The sequence below is a fragment of the Venturia canescens genome, chromosome 6 (genome assembly GCF_019457755.1).
Source record: "Venturia canescens isolate UGA chromosome 6, ASM1945775v1, whole genome shotgun sequence".
NCBI classification, from domain to species: domain Eukaryota; kingdom Metazoa; phylum Arthropoda; class Insecta; order Hymenoptera; family Ichneumonidae; genus Venturia; species Venturia canescens.
In genome coordinates, this window is record NC_057426.1 from 13,424,134 (window position 1) to 13,445,266 (window position 21,133).

The 21,133-nt window shown below is 41.9% G+C and overlaps 1 protein-coding gene across 5 annotated transcripts in view; it reads left to right on the top strand.

Moving 5' to 3' along the window:
• LOC122412089 (homeobox protein TGIF2-like) overlaps positions 1–21,133 on the top strand; it is a 72,888-nt gene that overhangs the window by 39,238 nt on the left and 12,517 nt on the right. For 2 of the 5 annotated variants that reach the window (XM_043421380.1, XM_043421381.1), the window contains exon 3: positions 3,786–3,956. The exons of the other annotated variants lie outside the window; for them this stretch is intronic. In XM_043421380.1, coding sequence (XP_043277315.1) covers positions 3,786–3,956 — 171 coding nt within the window. The remainder of the gene's footprint in view (positions 1–3,785; positions 3,957–21,133) is intronic. 5 annotated transcript variants of the gene reach the window in all.

Below are 21,133 nucleotides of genomic sequence, written 5' to 3' on the forward strand. Positions count from 1 at the left end.
GATGTTGAATCGCTGGATAATTATGACGACCAATTCAATGATACAATGAATTTTAAACACGAGCCTTTTTTATTAAAGTTTCAATAAAAATGTTTGGTCGATGCAACTAAGAAGGCCCCATACGTTGTGAATTATTACAAATAAATACATGTTCGTCGATAGATTGCGTATATAATGGCAACAATCGTTGATCGTTTCACACTCGTCCCGTCTCGTGCGCAAATTGTGCATGTGCAACTGTCAGAATGCAATACTTCGCAATCGCGTGAAACGTGACCCGCGCAAGAGATGATGCACTCTGTATATCTCTCCTCGTACGTAATGGGAGTGAGGCTCTCCCATTTAATTCTGGTATACGTCACTCGAGTGTATTGGTGCGCTGGCGCCTTTCCGACTCTTCTGGCTAATGTCCTAATAATTACACGTTCGGACTTTTTTTAAAATTAGAAGAAGAAAAAAACGGTGAATGGAAAAAGAGAGTCTCGTTCCTGGTCGCGCGCACAAAAATGAGCCAACGTTCCGCAACTTCGCGTAACAGATTCCACCGGAAAATTATAAATAAAATCATCCACCACGGTATTTTCGCAAGAGAACGAAATTATTCGCAATTCCTTTGCAAATTGCAATTTCGAATTGCATCAGTACGAAATTCAGACGCGATGAATGAGAAGAGAACCGAAAACGAAACAAATAAATTCGGTATGAGATGCGGCGAGGAAAAGGAATTTTCACGACAACAAATAGTCGTTGGAAGAGGCAAGAACTCAACGAGAAATTAAAGAGTCGAGAGAAATGTCGACGCTGCGAAAAATTTGACGACGAAAAGAGCGTGGAATACCGAAGCGGGGCAAATTTAGGCACTTTGGAGATTCTCTGCAGTAAGCATGTGTAACACTACTGCCCTGGAAGAGAAAATAGTGTCGGAGAACGCGAGCTTGATGCTAAGAAACGAAAAAAAATGAATAAGTAAAAAAAAAAAACAAACTTGAACCAAGAAATGGGGGAAAAAACGAAAATAAACGAAAAGCGTGGTGAACACTCTCGCGCGCGTAAATACAACATCGCGAGAGGTGAAGAAGAAGGAGGGGCAACTTGGCAGGAAGCCTGATGAGAAAAGGGGGAAGATTCGATCAGGAATACAGAAAGTAAAAGTGTTTTGCATCGCGAAGAACGTTCCAATATCGTTTGATTATTATTCCAATTAGTATCGTTCCCATTATCACGATTATTCTCATTTTAATCACTCTTATCATAGTAATTATAACGAAAAAAAATCATTACAAATTCTTACAGAGATAAAAATGTTTTTCTATTCGATGTTTCATCATTCGAAATGGAATCGCGAGACTTTTATCGTCGTTACAGTAGCTAGATTGAATAATCCCGCTTATCGATAAATCGTCGTCCTCGGCGTCGTGACTCGTGAATTATTACTTATTCCTTTTTCATCTTCCTCGCACTCGATGTGTCACGACGAAATTTCTTATCGGTCAATCATTGATAATACTGAAACTGCTACTCTTGCTATTTTTCGCCGGTTAGCCACTATTTGAATATAATCGTAGGTCGAAATATTGGAGAATTATGCTCGAGCGACGGAAAACTCGATTTTTAAAATTCTTCCTATTATTGTTTAATCGGATTGTTGATTTACGGACTGAAATATGAGAAACATCATAATAACTCGAGTGGTAAGCACCGCCGAACCGGGCGCCAAAAATTGCGAGTGCTCGTACCGGAGTGAGAATCAGAGATCCGAGGTCGCTTTGACAGAAGCTGCTTCCGAAGCACCGAGAGCGTCTAACGAATAACGAATACAGGGAATACCGGCCAAATTTCAACCGGAAAGTCAGATAGCGCAAGGGTTTCAGGATGGAAAGCTCGAGGTAGAAGTTGGAAGAGCGGGAGAGGAAAGGAGGCGGAACTTGCGTGGGCTTACGTCATCGTAATGCGAAATTCACTCGCGGGCACGTGGTCCGTAGTCTCGGTTTGTCACGAGGTCACTCGTAACTTTTTGGCGTTTGGACAAAGACCTTCCCTATGATTTAGAACGATTTGAGAATTTAAAACGTGCCTCCAATTCCATTTGCATTAGAAAATCGCGTTTATTCGGGCTCGTGGAATTTTTCGGGTGATTTAGAATCCGAGTTTACGTGTTTAGCCTTCAGATTTGTCAGGCCCGTGGATGTGTGGACGTTGGATTTATTTCTTTCACTTTTCCAGCATACGAATAAAAAACCGACAGTTTTGTAAATTTAAAAAGATATCCCGCAACTGTTATCCAATAAATATCGATCGCTGGAAAAATATGCACCAAGATTGAACGTCGAAGAGAGGAAAAATGGCGTTGAGCGGATAGCTCTTTTGGTAGGTTAGAAATTTAGAGGCCTCGTGGTCGGGTTGAAAGGCTTCCGGTAGTGCGAAAGAGCGAGGCTTCTACGTTACGTCTCTGGCGAGTAGAGCAATCGAGTTGCGCGACAAAGAGAGAGAGAGAGAGAGAGAGAGAAAAGAACAAGAAGGCCAGACTTCGTTTTGGCGGACAAAGATATTGCTGAGCGCCGCGACCGGCGTACAGCTGTCACAAGATACGTTTTCCCGCCAACGGTTGATACGAAGAGTGGGGATGTGTACGACGGTGGGGGAGATTCTCCTCCGCTCGTTGAAGCCCTCGAGGCCTCGAGGGAAGCGCCGAGGGGGGGGGGGGGGGGATTTTGTCTATTAGTTATAAACCTGGAAGACGCTGAAACGGCAGTTCGTTCGGTAGCGCGAGAAGGACGAGGTGAAAGGGGAAGAATGGGGAGAGAGAAAAAGTCGCGCGTCGAGCAACGAGTATTCCTTCCCCCTCCCTTGCCCGTCCCACTTGGTCGAGCCGCAGTGCTGCTTCTGTCAAGCCGGCGTCGGCGTGATCCAACTACGTTCTCAGTCGGGTTCTCGCGTCCGAAGTTGTCTCGTGGCCCACACGCGATCAGATATTCGCCGAAAAAGTATTCTCGAAAGCGTAGAGTACCTCGGTGTATTCGCAATAATTATAAATAAAAGAGGAATTTATTTCCCGCCGAAAACTTTTGGTGCTGCGACGGCTCGAGCAACTCAGCCATTCGCCGCGATCCGTCCAGCCAATTGACTCGAAGCGTGCCGAAAAAACGTGGTGTTCGTGTTTTGTTTACGGAGGAACGTTTTGCCAAACGCCGCCAGGAAAAACTCATTGTAGTACGAAACAGTGCGAAGGAGAATATTGATGCAGGCTTAGTTGAGTGCATATTTGAAGGGACGCTGATCGGAAACGTCTTTGAAAACGTGTGCGGCGCGCGCTCGTAACGTGACAGAACGAAACTCGAAGAAACGTTAGCCATTTTTCGTTCCGCTCTGACCGCGGGACGGGTTTCGAAACTCGTTCACGAGAAAAATAATAACACACGCCGGATCGGAAGAAACGTCAGATCCCCTTCGGTTCGCGTCTTCCAACATCCATTTTCGCACAAATCGAGCTTCGCATGTGTACTACGTGTGTGCGCGTCGTCGTGGAGGGGAGAGGGTTTCGAAAGTAGCGCCACGAACGTTGTGACAGCCGAGCGGAAGTGGTTGTTTCTCGAAGGATTTCTGTATTTTTTCGCGTCCCTCGTGGCCGCACGAAGCAGTCCTTCAAATTCTCGCGTTTAGAACGCGTTCCTGTTGGCTTTTATTTCTATTACTGGTGGATTTTAAGTGCGTTTAGCCGAAAACTTCGATTTTAAGTATACGAAGAAATTTGGAACAATAGCGAATTTGAAAAATGTTGCCACCAGGCGCGATGCATCTCGAGCAAAGAATTAACGGCGATAGCCGGACAGGTATGGAGCATCATCATCACCATCATCATCATCACCATTCGCATCATATGGAACACCGAAATTCTCAAAACGTCAACGGTGTCAGGGACAATCATTTCCCTCATAGAACCGCCGTTCTCTCGCCAGGTAAGACCCAACGGAATATTCAAAAAGGAAACGATCGATGCTCTGAGAAAAAAAACGTTCTCGGTTACAAATACAGTCTCAACAAAAAATTCCAATAAATTCGAAATTTTTACACTCATCGGTGACACAATAATTCGAAAACAAAAATCAGCCATTTTTGAAACTTCTATATTCCACAATAATACTCTCTGAAAGTCGTTGAATAAGTATTTTTAAAATCAAAATAAGTTAACTGGAGGATCATTTTACAAAATGAAAAATGATTTTGTGTCGAGTTTCAAATATTAAATTTCACGTGAATTTTCGTTCCTCGTTACTTTTGCCACGATAAAATTGTTTTTGTTTCCTTAACCTGGCGATGAACGTGAATCGCGGTATTAAGAATCGTCGAAACTTCGACTTTGTGGCCTGAAAAAGCCCTTTCCCAGCTGGCAGACCCTCTTTTTCTCGTATTCTCTTCAATTTCGTTGTTTTTTCGCTCCTTCGACACATGTCGATTTGCAGTGGGATTGTGCACCCTTCCATGCTTGAATTTCCAGGAAGTGAATTGTACTCATTTTTCAAGGGTAATTTCTTCCTCGCGGTGCCTTCGCTCACTCGATCTGTTTTGCAGCGCTCGTAAATAATAACAAAGTACAATGAAATAAAGCAAAGTTCGATTCTTCGATCGAATACATCAATTTTTCCATTTTTTCTACCGCCATCGTTTCTTCCCAGACTTTTTTATACCCGCGATCATTCGTATGTTAATCATACCCGAAAATGAAGAAATTTATTAGCATAATCGACTAATTTTTTGCACGATTCGCCATCGTCCACACACGAAGACGAAGATTACTTACGAAATTAATTTCAATCGAATATCGCGGGCCTAATTATCCGATTATCCGACAGCAGTTTGTAAACGCTTTTTAATTTTTTGCTGTGTAACACACGAACGCATGGCAAAACTACTCGGACGATTTGGACTTCGTACCCGGTCTTATGACCGGTAACCACGCGACCGTAGCCGCCGATTATCGCCTCGAACTTTCCACTCGATCGGGGAAATTTGACATTAATTAAAAACCCTCTCGGTGGACGATATCTTCTTACGACGCCGAAGTTTGCAACGCTGGAGTCCAATGAGATGGGTGAAAAGAAAAAAAAACATTTGTAATTCCTCAATTTTGTATTCTGCGAGTAATTTTTTGTGTGGGTTGAAAAACTACAAATTGCAAATCGGGGAGGGGAAAAAATTCGGGAGTTAGAGATTTCTTTTTCCTTCATCTCGTTGGACTGCAACGTAGCAAAGTGCAGCGGCGTCTCGCCTTTTCGAAGCCTAAAAATCAGTGAGAAATCGGAGAACGGAAAATCTCGATAATTCATCGAAAAAAATGGGATTATTTGCATTTCGACGAACGAAAGATTCGTCGAGACGAGAAAAACACGTATCCCATTCCGTACAATCGTGCTCTTCGATGTTTTTCTATCGTATTGAAATGATATTGTATCGAATTTAAAATCAGAGCACAGAACCATTCTACTACGCCCCTTGCTCTCTTGATCGGATCGCAGCTGTCGTCATTCTTTTTCTCAACGTCTCGCCCTCTTTTTTCTTCCACTCCTCTGCGAACATATCCACATAGAAAAGTATTTATGTACTTCGAAGTCGTTCCAAACTCAATCAAATCTGAATTTCCATTTTCAACAACAAACAAACAATTCCTCTCGAGATATTGGCAGGAAATCTTTTTCCACATTCAATATTCTCCATATGACGCTGAAATTTCCATTTCGTTGGAGTCCAACGAAATGATGTAAAAAAACTCTCAAATAATTCCAGTAAATCTCCAATCTTGTTCCCTGCCGAATTTCCAATTCGTAATTTTTCAAGCCACATCAATAATTCGTTAAATAAAAAAATAATGAATTATAAATCTTTTTTTCGTTCATTTCGTTGAAATCCAACGTTGCAAACTTCAGCGTCGTATTCGCCATCATTGCATAACAAATTATTCTTCAAATTTATGATTTATCAAAAAAATGTCATTTCTCGACATCTCAGTGTGAAAAAAACAACGAAAATCACCATCCGCCTGTCCAAATGTTGTTGAGCTCTATTCTCGAGAAGGAATTTCGAGACATTGGAAAATTTGAGACGGTCGTACTCGCCCGACGACAGTTCGTGAGAGAAACACCGGCAGCGGAATAACCGGTATAACAGAAACGCGAGCGAGTCTTCTCTGGTCAGCTGTCAAGAGCTGTTACACTCTCGACGCAAAGTCGAACGTTCCCAGGGAAATTCTCTCTCCTAACTGTACCGAGATTATTCCTTTATATAAATTGTAATAACTCCATAAATATATATCAATCAACGGTTATTAAATTTCTCATCGTTCTTCAATTTCTATCGTATCCTTTCAAATTTTATGTTTCTATTACTAGGAGAGTATTAATATTGAGGAATAATTAAAACAATGTTGAAGTTCGGTGCGATTGACCAATTTTTTTATTTCACGATTCATTGGTGTAGACTGAAAAACTAAGAATTGCAAATTAGGCAGGTAACGGAATAAATTAATCATTAATTAAAGTAGAATTGTAATTTCGGTCGAAAACAAAAAATTACGAATATTCAACTTTTTCTACAGGGAAAATACAATTTTTTACTTCCGTTAAACGAAGTACTCTGTATTTTGAATAATCATTAAAATTTCCATGTTTTTCGAACGAATCCGATCGATTTTTTCGAATCGCGATGAATTCGACTAAATTTCGATTTTCGTCAAGTATTTTTGTTTCTTTTTTTTTTATTATATTTCGAGCAACGCTAAATTTTGAAATTTCTTAGATTAAACCACAAAGGTTCGGACGCAAACGAAAGTTGATCGCGACATGTCCTCGATACGTAGAAGAAAAAATAATTATCGGCGATTCGGTGCAAATGCGCAAGAATCTGTACGACGTTTGAGAAGGAAAATTGGGCGATCGTCGAGGTCGCTCGCGGAGTTTCGCATCGCTAAACGTCTTGCTCTTCGTAGCACGGTTGATCGATATTCCAGGCGTGAAATAACCGTCGAAACTCTAAAAACCGGTCCCTCATACTTTCCGATAACATGTGCCTCGATTCTGAATACACCTCAGGAGAGGGAGAAGAGAGAGAAAGATTGAATACCGTTGAAAATGACATTGAACGAGGGGGTTTTTCTTTGCATCGATTAAAAAGATGAAAAAAAATCGATTTCTGTCTTTTTTTATCCGATGAAACATTGCGCCTTGCATTTTCATTTTATGTATAAAATTATCGACAAAAATTTAGTCACGAAATCGTCTAATAATTTCCTTCCCTCCGGGCCGAAGGTGCTTTAGGGTTCTAGGGACTGCATTCGAAGTGATTTCTCGTGTCTCTTTTCCAACAACGGAGGTTTCCTTACCAACGAAACGAGCGATTATTCCATTCACGTGTACGAGGCTCGTGAGCTCGTTTGGTAATCGCCGACGTTTTCGAGCGTCTCGAGGAAACGAGCGAAAATGTAATTGCTTCGTACGCGTATTTTCGTCCCTCGCTAACGAAAGGGCTTGAGTTCGATGATTCGCTTTTTCCAATTTTACTATTCACGCCGTTTTTTTAAATTCAGTTATGGTTGCAACACGAACGTACGAATTCCCTCGGCTTGTACGATTTCTCTGGGTGTGCATGCCTCTTTCTTTCATTCGCTCCTCCGGACGTACCTTGTCCCCAGCGATGAATAATTAATCGACCACGAGGTCGAATTCGATTTCAGACCAGCACCGCAATGTTCTTCCAAGCCCCTCTCCCTTCGTTTTTCCTACTCGAGAGGAACGAGCAATCGTTATAACTGTACTCATTGGCTCGCCAGATTTTCTCGGATTGTTTATTTCCCCGATTTTCAACGGGATTCCAATGTTTTTTCGCTACTTTCCGTTTCTACGCCACTTCAGTAATTTCCTCCATATTTTTAATCCAACATTTTTCGTTCGGAACGCCTCGTCGCGAATCACGATTATTTCCTTCAACTATTCGACCCGTACTTTCGTTGGAATGGGAAAAAGGGGAGAGCAGGCTTCGAGTTTAGTTCCCGTGGGAATAACGAGGATTCAAATGCCCCGATGTGATTATTGAGCTTCCGAGACGTTTGAGACCACGTGTTTATCGGGAGTGACGCGCGCACTCCTGTCAACGCGGTGGCGTGGCGTTACGATCTCGTGAAATTGTCTCGCCGAGCCGGCGGCCCCTGCGCCGAGGAAGTTTCGATAGAGAAAGCGGGAGAATCCGATCCGAAAGAGATGAAACATGCATTTTCATTCGCGAGTATTTTCGCTCCGAGGTTTAAAAGAGTTGGAGATATTCGCACGCGAGATTTTCGTTCATTCTCGAAATAGAAGCGAACCCGTGTTTTTTTCGTCTCGCAACAAATGTGTAAAGACTCGAGCGCGTCAGGCTCGTTGAGAAAACGCCGCTCTTCGTTCTCGACTGCGCGCGCCCGCGCGCCCGTCCAAACGGCTACGAAATGTGCGTAAAAGATGAACCGTGGAATTGCTCCCGTAGACCCCGTAGCGGGCCGAGGCATCCAGGCGTCACCACCACGCGCGCCACGTGGTCTCGAGCACGCCGAATAGAACGAGCCTCGCGAACCTCCGGAGATCGAGACTCGTGAGCGTTGAAGCAAAGAAGCAAAAAAAACTGAATCCAATGAAGAGAAAAGTTTGACGAATTTTTAAAAATTTACGATTCGCAGTATCTTCGTTTTCGACCCGAATTCGATCGCGAAAAAAAACACTCCCATGCGAGCGTCTCGTTCGAGAGCTTCGCGTCACTGTTTATTCAAAATTTTGCAATATTCATTTTTGTTTCGATGACATGTGGCGAAGAGTAATGAAACTCTGTGAAGTTGAGAGATCGTAGAAGTTCGTGCTTAATATACGAGAGCGCAGCGGTTCTCGAGAGTCTTCGAAACAGGCGAGTTTCCTCTCGATCAAGTGCGAGTGATCGTTGACACACTGACACGAATATATGAACAAACATGTAAATAACTAGCCACATTGTTGCTTCTCCCCTCATTCGCCACTTTTTAAACTCTCACTCTCGCTAATTCGAGCTACGAAAATCCTCGTATATTATAGCAGACTTTCGAAAGGCTCGTACAAACGTAAATTATTTAATGCCCATTCGCTTGCCGAACGAGATAATTCTCCGAAATTCTTACGATCTTTGTACGCCTTCGTCGATCGACGATCGATCCTCATTCTCCAAGAGTTATGACCTCGGTTCAGAGAAATATTCGATAAAAATGTGGTCTCGGGCATCACTGTTTCGAATACATCTTTCGTGTCGCTTTGGGCTCGTGGAATTTATTTCGTTGTCATTTCCTGCGATTCTCCACTCCCCTTATTCTCATTTTTTGCACGATTTCAGTGCCCATTTTTAATCCGAATTCGCAGTTATTCGGGAACATTCGAAAAGCCAATGGAATCGATCGAATTCTAGAACATGATCGCGGCCCGTTCACTCGCCCGTGCGAGCGTGTTCGTACCTCAAAACTTTCTACGCACAAGAAAACCCCACAAGCGTACATGCGCGTTTATTTACTGGACGCAGTGCCCGAGGGCTACAACTCGGCTGCATCGCCACAAGAGCCCGCGGACTCGCATTTAATTTCTCTTAATTACGAGAGCCGGTCCACGATCGACGATATAAACGAGAGCGAGAAAACGGTCGTCGAGGCCCCGGACGAGGCCACGGGGCCTGTTTAACGCCCGCACGCGACAATGCCTCCGAGCACACATGCGCGTACGCGCGTATACGCAGCAGACTCGAAGACACTTTTCACGACTTTAGCCCCGAGGAGAACTCACTTCCCCGGCTAACCTATTTCGCCTCGAATTCTTTTCTCTATTATTTTCCCCTCTCACCATTCCTCGTCGCCCCTTTGTCGTCAAATTTTTTCATCTTTTCATTTTTTACTCTCGTCGGAAAATTCAAAAAAACTAACATTCGGGGATGAATTATTTGTTTTGCACGCTGAGAAAAAAATTTGGTTGAAACACTCGAAAAATGTTCTTCGATTTGACCGAAATATTTAGTCCCGTGCGCACGACAAAATATTTATTTATTAAATTTCACAAAATATTTAGATAATTATTCAAATAGACCGCGATTTGGATTAACGAAATTGAGAATTTTATGACGATATTTGGGTTGCTCTAACGTCATATTTCGTTGCTACGAAAATAATTGTGTTGTGGTGAAAAAAAACCTTCAGCTCAATTAACAAAATGATATAAAATATACTGAACTTTTCTTTCGAGGTAGACATTTGTATAGACAATTGATTTTGGTTCGTCATCGATAAAGTTAAGTTGAGCTACGCGAGGAAAAAATCTGACTATCAAAATTACTTCTTATTTTGCTAAAATCGTGTTGACTAATATAATAATACATTTCAACGAATTTTCAAATAAATATATGACAAAAGTGTATGTGAATTGAGTAGAAATAAACAAATGTTTCGAGTTCTTCGAACAAAATATTTGATTTCACTCGTTAGGTTAATTAACATGAAGAAAAATTTAGTGATTCGGATGAATGAACTATTCCACATTTATCGCAAGCGAATTCAGCAGCAAAAATGTCAACCAAAGAGGTTCAGTGGTTACAGCGATTTTTGTCTCAGTGCATTCACGTTGAGTGACTTGTTTATTGGTTGGGTCAACATTGTTACGGTTGCTCAGGAGATTTCACAATTGCGAATGAATTTAGTGGCGATTGAGAGCTCTCGTTTGCTCTGCGCACTGCAAAAAGCTGCCAACTGTTGAGAGCCTCGTTTCCGCGATCTTGCTCGCTCTTTACGAGGCGTTGGCGCTCCCCAAGACCCGAAATACGAGCAATTTTAATAAAGCGTTTGACTATGAGCGAATCATAGACCTGTCCAGGCTTATTTTCAATTTTATTACCCGCGACTATGTAAAGGTTTCTCAATAATCGACCACAATTTCGTTGCTTTTGCAGTGCGTATGTAAACACACACATTTCTTACGTAAATGCATAATTTTCTGTGTGTATAAATGTCGTTACAGCGGACCTCGATGCCCTCGAGCGTTGAAAACGTTCCGTCGTCGTTTTGTCTTCTTCTCCGACGTCGTCGTCGTCGTCGTCGTCGTTTAGTCGATCGCGGTGAACATTCCGTTAACTCGATACTCGTACACCCCGAGCGCTGATCGCATTCCATGTTTGCTTTCCGAGAGAAGAACCCGATAACGCGAAATGCCTTTTGAATATCGCTTCATTCACACCTCCTTTTTTACCGACAAATTCAACGCTCATCTGGACAAACGTGACGCGGCTTCTTCGAATTACTTCGAGAGAGCTCGTTCAGGTGGTCCGTCAGAAATCGTGTCTTTCCGAGCTCTTCCGATCCCGAAACAACTCGGCTACAAATAGTTACGAATTTCAACGAGCTTCGACGCGATTTTATATTTTAAGGGGCTTTTTTTCAACGAGACGACTAAACGGCGAGTCTTTTTGTCGCACGATTCGTATTCGATGACACGGCGATATCTCGCGTAGGCAAAAGTACTAGGGGAAAAAATAAAGAAAAAAAAAGAAGCGAACCGCTTGAAAAAACGTTTCAATTCGGTGGTTTTTTCGCCTTCTGCTCGACATTCTCAAGATATTATCTTCGAATTATAACACTTCCTACATAATCGCGACGAGATCTAATCACGCTTACGTTCGTCGTTCTATCTTTCCGTTTATTTTTTTTCCTTTCATTCTTTTTCTCTCAATTATTTTTATCAAAAGTGTACACGTGTTGACGATACAATCTTTAAGCTTGATTGCAATCTTTGAGCTGCCCGTTAAGTTGACGATTTAAAAAAATATAGTTTTGGGATGTCCTAACGCTTTTCACACTCGATTTTAACTTTGAAGGCGCCACTCTTCCCTCCCCCCCTTTGTTTCCCTATCAGTTGCTTATCTATTCGAATTGGGATTTCGCCGCATTCACATCGATTTATTCGATGCTAAATATTTCGAGAGGTCGCCTCTGCAAACAGACGGGGGGGCTTCGATCACCAACGATTCCCTTCGTTTCTTATTTCAAAAACGATATCGAGTTGAATTTCATTTAGAAAATGAAGCTTCGTACGATCTTTTTGGATCACACTTTTTTCGAATCCGATCACGCTTTCGAGATTCGACAGTTGGAAGAAAAAAGTCAACTTTTGGAAAGCGGACGACGCTGAAGTTTGCAACGTTAGAGTCCAACGAAATGAACGAAAAAAATATTTGTAATTCGCCATTCTTTTATTTCTCGAATCCATCGGTGTAAGTTTAAAAACTACGAATTGAAAATTCGGCAGGGAACAGAATTGAAGATTTACTGGAATTATTCGAGAGCTTTTTGAGACCGTTTCGTTGGACTCCAACGCTGCAAACTTCAGCGTCATGAAAACCTCTCATTCTCGAATATTTTATATTATAAATTGTTTTTCCAATTCTGTCACGGTTCTCTTCCTGCACACCCTTCGTCCCGATCGTTTACGCAATTTTAGTCCCTTTTTAATTGTTTCATTTATAAATAGATTTTCCCGAATGAAAATAATGTCGATGCGCGCGAGAATGCTCTTTATGCGAAGATTCTCGAAGAGTCCGAGTGTGCGTTTGGTGTGGATACGCGCCAGTCAAGCGCGATTATAGAGTCAACTGAGTTCAATTACTTTCTTGGTCTCGAGGGAGACGTTTACAGATCGTGGAAACTCGATTGTCGGACGGAGTAGGACATGTTCGTGGTCGAAGCGACACGCCTGTGTCTCCGCGTGTGCGTGGGTCTTCCTCGTAAACGATGCGCAAAATAGTAAACCAATTCTTCTTCGCTTCTCTTTCGTTTTGCCAAACTTATCGATTTGATCTTGAAGTTACGATCGATCGCGATTGCTTTCAAAGTCGTTACATCTTTCCTCGTTTTTTTCCCAAAATTCCCCCTCCGATTTCAACTGTTTTTGTATCCAATCCTCGTCAAGTTCCAGACAAATTTCATCAAAGGACGATCAAGGACGCGTGCAATTTAGTTTACCCATTTCTCTCAATATTCGCAATCCAAATGAGGTTAAAATCAAGCGTCAGCGCGATAAACGCTCGTCTCTTCGATTAGCACGGGACTCGGACGTTCGCAGCGATAATGCGAGGTCGCGGATTTGAAAAATGCTTTGGCAGCGCTAAAACGATACGCTCATCGTTGCGATTATTATGCAAGCGAACTGTCACATATTTATATCGTGAGAAACTCTCGCTTCACCCTTCCCGAGGCACTCGAATAAATAATAATGAAGTAAAATAGCTTGAACGATGAAGAAGCTCGATGAATGAGAGTGAAAGAAAAGCATTTTCAATATGACAAAGAACAGAGAGGGGGGAGAGCATGAATGGCGAAATTTCGTTGTTGGAAAAATCGGAAACGCACAACCGTTGATAATTCCTCACGAGATTCAAACACGCTGAGGACAGAATGACGGTGGAAGAAAAAATGCTGCAGCGGCGCCAAGGCGTCGAGAAAAATCGATTTCTTCGCTGCACTTTTGTCTCGCTCCTCGTCACGGATAATCGCGCTTCTCTTACCGGAAACGTCGTAAACCGTGCGCGCGAAGAAAAAGAGAGGCCACAAACCTCTTTTTTCCTCCTCTACTAATTTCCCGTTATTTTCGTTATAATGAAATATAAAAATGAAAAAATGAAAAAATCGCAGACGATTGAAAAATGTGAAAAAAACTACGCTGAAGTTTGCAACGTTGGAGTTCAACGAAATGAACGAAAAAAAGATTTATAATTCATTATTTTTTTATTTCACGAATTATTGATGTGACTTGAAATATGACGAATTGGCAATTCGGCAGGGAACAAAATTGGAGATTTACTGGAATTATTTGAGAGCTTTTTTTAGACCATTTCGTTGGACTCCAACGTTGGAAACTTCAGCGTCATAAAAAAAAGTAGAGAATTACTCGATCGAGAAGTTTGGGCCTTCCCCCGACCTCAAAACGTACCCTCCTCCATTGACGTTTGTCATTTTATGACACATTTTCAAATGGATAATTACCGAAGTGTTGTCTACGAATTTTCGTTGTACACATTTAATTTGCATATATAGTTGGTTAGTTGGCATTTAACACCGTGCCGTAAATGCATCGAGCGTATAAACTGAGGAGCGGTGAGAACACATCATCAACTAGCCATTCCTCTGTCCGTCTCACTTTCTTTCGTCACACAAAAGTGTCTCGAGAAGAGACGTCAGCTCGGCGGCCCACATTTGGACTCCAAGCAGATTGAAATAGAGCTTCTAGTCTTCCCACTGTCTTATTTCGAGTTCCCGCTCTCTATAAAATCGTATCCGAGGAGGCGAACAATCTTGCTAACCCCAGGGACGTTATTGTCGTCACGACAAATTTATCCGATGCAATTGTACGTCAAATCGCTCGGGATATTCTTCGAGTTATTGCTACGAAAAGCTTTCGAATGCGGACGCATTTTTTTCCACGATCACACTTCGATTGGGGGCGACGATTTTTCCAACGAAAAAATCGGAAGGATCGACCGGACCGGAAGTTCTTGATGAAATATTGATATTGGAATTACTTCGAAACGTTCATTTTCGAAGCGAAAATGATCATACTTTTCGATAATTCAACTAATTTTTTTCGCATCCTATAATTCGTTTTTTATTATTCGACAAAAAACGACCGCGCACACTCGAACACCTGCTCCAATCACCAGGTTTTTTCTCCCCCGTCGAATCGCTGACTGGAAGTAAAAAAAGTCGCGAGGAGCGTCATTTTTTTGGTTGAATCCCCGTTCGGGTGCGGCGAAACCGTTCAGGCTGAGAATTGTTGTTTTGCGTTGCCCCCTTTGCTCCGGAAAAACTCCAATTTCGTTCACGTTGACAATTCTTTTCATCGCTATTTCATTCAATCTCCGCATATGTTGTTTTATGATTATTTCTCGTTTGATGCATGCAACGGGCTTGCGCATTCCTCGCAAACCCGCTGTTTCCATCGAATCGCGACTTACTCGGTATCCAACATTTTTCAGAATAATTTTCATTCAAGTCTTCTACCCTAATTAGATGTGCAGGAAAATTTTCATGATTTTTTTTCATGCGCTATAGCCGCCCAGTCATAGTGAACACGTGGTAACATTTTGGTAAGGATCGGTTGAGTAGTTTCGGAGATTTACCAACGAGCCGTCCAAAAACGTAATTTTGGGAAAAACGCGTCTAAAAAAAGGCAGGCACGCGGTACCGCACTGGTCGGTGCTTATATTTTAGTACGATACTTTCGAAAAATGCAGTGAAAAAAATCGACTTTTAAAAAATTCGAATTAAGGTAGGATCCCTTAATTCTTAAATCACGGCTCGACGATTGAAATTACACAAATGCGAATTTATCTGGGATAAAATGATTGAAACATATGCGTGTGTGTGTGTATTGGCGTGAAACCTTGAAGTTACGTTACACGTAACTTCAAGGTTTCCCATTAAAAGTAAACATTTGAGATTTTCTTCTTCGTCGTCGCGCACACATCGAGTCGATTCGTCGTAAAAATGGATAAAAGGAAGAGAGAGAGAGAGAGAGAGTCAAGTCTAGTGAGGAGATATGCGAGCACAAGTGTCACTTAAAAGTCGAGGATCGCCATCGCGATACCAGCCGATTGTATATCTCTTCCTGTCTTAACCTCCGAACCCGTCAAATGGAAATAATTTACCTCGTGAGCATCACTCTACTTGAATTCATTTACCTGTGCGATCGTCTCCAGCGCGATATTCACATAGAAGTGCACACATGTGTGCATGTGTATCTTCTTTCTTTTCAACTATTTCGTCTGAGCCACGTTTATTCTGACCTACACGTGACGTTCGTTCAACTTTCGTTTTTTCTTCGGATCGTTACATTTCAAAATTGATAGCTAAAACCGATCGATTTATTCGTCCGAGAAATTGCCAGTTTTTATCTCTTTCCATCGAATATCTCTTTCCTGCTCTGTTCCCCGATCGATTATCTCAGAATTTAAAATCGACAATAGTTCACAAATAATCCTTCAAATATCACCACCTCCCAATATATTTAAATAATTAGGGTCGCCTCGCGAGGGTATTCAATCGTGTTTTCTTTTCAATCAACAATTCGTTTTTTTCCATCAATTTTAATTAACGTTGTTCCCACATCCGAAAACTTACAAATGAAGCTTCGACTTTCCTCCTTCAATTAACGTTACTCTCGCATTTCACCAAGTGTAACGTACGTTTTTTTCCCATTTTCAGTAGACTAAACACGTCCATCTCTCCCGTGTGAGACATAAATTTTCCGGTACACCCGCTCATATCTCCGCAGATATAATTCTCCGTTATCTACATATATACGCAAAAATATACAGTCACCTGTGTGTGTGTGTGTATGTGGGGGGGGGGGGGGGGTATATATAGCTTATGCAGGCGAATTTAGGTCGAACGGTCGAATTCGCTCTCGTCGCGACACCCGCGAATAGCTAATGACGAATAGGCTCACCGAGGTTCTCTGACTGTCTAGTCTCTCTACGCGCCTCTTTCTCTTTTTATCTCTTTTTCTCTCCTCTCCACTGTGACTATTACCGACTATATTTCCTCGACTATGCGACACACGGTGAGGATGACGCTCCGCGTGTGTCTAGCCCACCACGAGGTTCAGTACTAAATTTAAGCCTCTCTGGCGAAGTTCTACTGGACCTTACGTAATTTAGTGCGAAGCAAAACCCCAAAATGATGGCAGCAGGCGAGAGAGAAAGATAGAGAGAGAGAAAAAGGAAAAAAGTCTGCAGGAAATTGAATTAGTGTAGCGTTCGAGCTTTTTTTCGAAAGCCAAATGTCGAAGGGCCTCGAGACTCATTCACCTCTTCGACAATTCTTTTTTCGGATTCGTTTTTTTGTAACGACTATTTGATGACTTTTCCCGAGTGACTTTTAGAGCTTTTTCAAACGAGTGACTTTTAGAGCTTTTTCAAACGACGTCTCACCGGAGGAGATGAAAAATGGAGTTCTAATTGCGGAGGTGGCCCGGCGCCGTTGATAGATACCATGAATTTCAGGGGGGATGAGAAAACAAGAAAATTTCTCGTGAAAACTCCTGTCACTGAACGAGACGAAGTGACACTCGACTTCTCTCTCTCTCTCTCTCTCTCTCTCTCTCTCTCCCTCCCTCTCTCTTTTACACACTCTTCTCCGAGTCGTACTTCCGGGATCAAATTTGGGGTCACGCCGAAATATCAACCGACATTCGTAGGACCAAATGTCACCTTCAAATAATCGAGACACATCTACTGGTCGTTGTTTCAACACTTTGGAATACTAATGTCTCGCAAAAGCACATTAGTGACGTTGCCTCAGCTTCTCCTTTCTGTCGAGACGTCCGACGAGCTTGCGAGCTTTCGACAAGGGGATAAGACGCGTGGTGGGGGGGGGGGGGGGGAATTCAGGTCGGCGAGGTCGAGAGAGGTCGTGCAATGGGCCATTGACATTTGGCTCGAGCATTTTTTCTTCCAACTCGTTCGTTCTTAACAAATGAGCTTCAAATTACTAATGAACAATCAAATCATTATTGAACTCATCTGGAAAATCATTTTCAATGGAAACTTTGTATTTTCAACATTACAATTGAATAAAAATTACATCTCTGTCGCAGTAATAAGAGCTCCCATAAACGAGAAATTTATTCCCATTAAAAATCCCTGGAGAAATTCGTCATACCCGTGCTAAAAAGAAAGAAAAATAAAAAAGGAAATGATAGAGCGAGAATTCGGGAAGCACGTGGAGTATTAAATGTCACGAAGACTCGGTTCGACGCTGACGTCTTCCTAGGATCTCTATCCTCCTCTCTCTCTCTCTCTCTCTCTCTCTCTCTCTCTTCGTTGCTTGAATCTTTACTAACGCCAGTCCCCATACGCTATCCTTGCTAAATGCGGAACAACTGTGCTACCACTGAGCTTTATTTTAAGAACAGCTTTCAGTGTCTTCATCGTTTTATGTTTCTCTCTCTTTCTCTCTCCTCACGTCTCTTGCTATTCTATTTATCATCTTTGGTGATCTTTTTTTCATATTCTTATCTATGACTTTTAAAAATATTTTTCTCTTCCTCTCCTCGTCACTCCTCATTCCGTCTTCCTTATTCTTCATTTCGATTTGGTCTGCCTTTCTGTCTCTTTCCTTTCGTTCTCACTTCCATTCTTGTTTTATCTTCCCATTAAGCAAGATTCGTATATATAAATATATGCTAAATGTGCATCTTGAAAAACAAAGTTTCCTCGCGAACGGTGTCTCGTCTATCATATTTATACACAGTTGCCTTTCACGAGCGGAATAGACTCGAGAAGAAAAAACGCGAGAACAGCTCGGGGAGAAAGATGATGTGCCGGAAACCGCGCTTGACACGCTCAAACACTGCCCCTTTCTCTCGAGAAAAACGACAAAAAAATGCACTGAGGAAAAAATATAGTTGATTCAATGACAATTGATGTTATTCGAAGAGTTTTCTTCATTTAACTGCAACGTTTTCGGAGAGAACGAATCCGCTGAAGCTTGCAGCGTTGGAGTCCAATGAAATTAGGGAAAACGACATCTGTAATTCACCCATTTTTTATTCCACGAATCATTGGTGGTGTAAACTAAAAAACTACGAATTGGAGAATTACTGGAATTATTGGAGTTTTTTAAAATGATTTCGTTGAACTCCAACGCTGCAAACTTCAGCGTCATTTTTATATTCGTTTAATCATGTTTAACCTTGTGACGATCATATTTTTCACTGGCACCTCGTAATGCCACGTTTCGTTGTTCCAATGACTTTTTTCCTCAATTTTCAATAAATATCGACGAAAATACTGGAAATGCCTCGCTTCGGAGTTTACCGAATGGTGCAGTATCAGTAATATTTCTTGAATCCTCCCTCTCCTTTGAAGTGTCGGAAAGACTTCATGATTTTTTTCGGGAACGGCGTGGATCCGCTTGGCGGTGTTTCAATTTTATTAGCGAATTTGTTCTCTTCCTGCTCATTGCCGAGGACTTTTTTCAGTCTCGACAATAAAATAATTAAAATCGTCAAGGTTTCGGTGTTTCTCGAGCAATCGGTTGATCGAAAGAATGATTGAAAGCTCGATAAATAAAGAACCCGGAATAAGACAAATAAATTCTATTTATACGTTATAATTGGATTGTTCCGAAGACGCAACTTCGGTAGTTTAAGCGTTAGAGAGAAATTACATTAGCAACGTAGGAGCATGGAAAATGGAAGAGAGGCATATTTCGTTGGCGCGAAAAACAAGCGAAAGCTTCTCTGGCCCGGCGAGTCACGAGAGAGCTTTGCTGCAAAAGTTTTCCCCTTCGAGAAACACACCAGGGTGTAATGACACTTGGGAGTGCTGCCAGAAAATCTTCTTCGTCGACTGCTCGCCGGATTCCGTCGTACGTATCTCTCTTTCCCACTCCCTTTTCGATCCCTCCTTCCTCCGAGCTTTCGTACACTTTGAAACGTTTGGTTGAAGATTCCTGTCCCAATTTGGTACGTCAAAGACAAGTCTCTCCTGCAAATTTTCTCAGAGTCACGTGACGTTAAATCCTAATTATCAGCCGAAAAACCTATCAGTTCCGGCACTATTGCCAAAACTTTGGAGGCTCTCAACTTCCTCTCCACACAATATTGAAGTTCGCAAAATTGGAGTCCAACGAAATTAACGAAAATAACATTTATGAGCAATTTTTTATTTCGATAATCATTTTGGTGTAGACTGAAAAACTACGAATTGCAAATTAGGCAGGTAACAAAATTTGAGAGTTTTTTTAGATCATTTCGTTGGACTCCAACGTTGCTAACTTCAGCGTCATCTTTCCACTTTTTTGACAACGCCGTATCAAAGTCTCGTCTTCGTCGAGAACTTGGCTTGCGTAAGTGGGAAATACTGAAATTCGTTGAAATTTCACGAATCTTTCGACTCATTGATCCATTGGTTATCGTGATTAAAAAGTGTTAACGTTTATTTTTTTAACTTCTCGAGGCAATTCTGCGATTGTAATACCTTAACGTTCCATAATACTGAGTGAGTCGATATATATGTAAATTGTATAACGTCGATTCTTGTAGTCTCGCCGATGGCCTCGATTGGCACACGCGAGTCGAAACGTCAGATTTCATACACGTGCGATCAAAGCCCCATTCCCCCTCCAATATTCTGACGTGCCGTAAAGACGAGACCAGCTTCTTTTATCGCTTCGTCCCTCGCGAGATCTTATTTTACGTAATACGAAAGAAACCAACGAGAAATTAAGAATTCGCCGGATTTTGCATCAATTATTGCTTTCCCAATCGAAATTTCTTATGTTCGTTTAATCGTACGAATTATAAAAACTCGCTTGGTGTCTCTTGATGAATAAAACCAAAAAACGTTTCAGAGCCATAACAAAAATGATGTTGTCGCTCAATCGAATTGTAGTTTCAACGCTTCCTGGCAATGAGGCTTTCTAATTGAGTTATTCAATTTTAATTCGATCGTCTAAATGCCTCTCATTAAATATTTCATCGATCGATCAAACAACCGTATTTGCAATAATTGTGATAAAGAATTTCCATTTAAGAGTAAAATCACCAAATGAATCGATCGTCCATTATTCCCATTCACCTGAAACCCCCAAAAAAGAAAACCAAAAATGTCATTAAAACGATTTGATTTATAATTTAAGTGACGAATAAAAGTGGGTAAAAATCGCGAAACGAAAGCTCGGAGTTCGATGACGAAGGTCGACGACGCGTTCGATCGCTCACGCGCGGGGCCAGGGGTCGTGACCTCCCGGTTCCGGTAGCATCGCGCAATAAAAAGCATTGGAGTCGACTCGCGCGGTGTCCTAACCGCGACTTCTTGGCTCCATTTTTCCATTAACCGTATTCTCTCAGTGTTGTTCTATCTTCCTCCGTGTGTCTCTCTCTTTCTCTTATGTTCGAACTCACGCAATTTTCCGTCTTTCAATCGCACGCTCTCCTCAGCAATGCCGGAATAAAGGGACTGTGCGAAACGAATTGCGCGTGTACCATGAATAAAAATCAAACACCAGACCGTGAGACGTTCGAGCAGCACAGATAAATAAATTCAAGAGAATCGCTTCGTC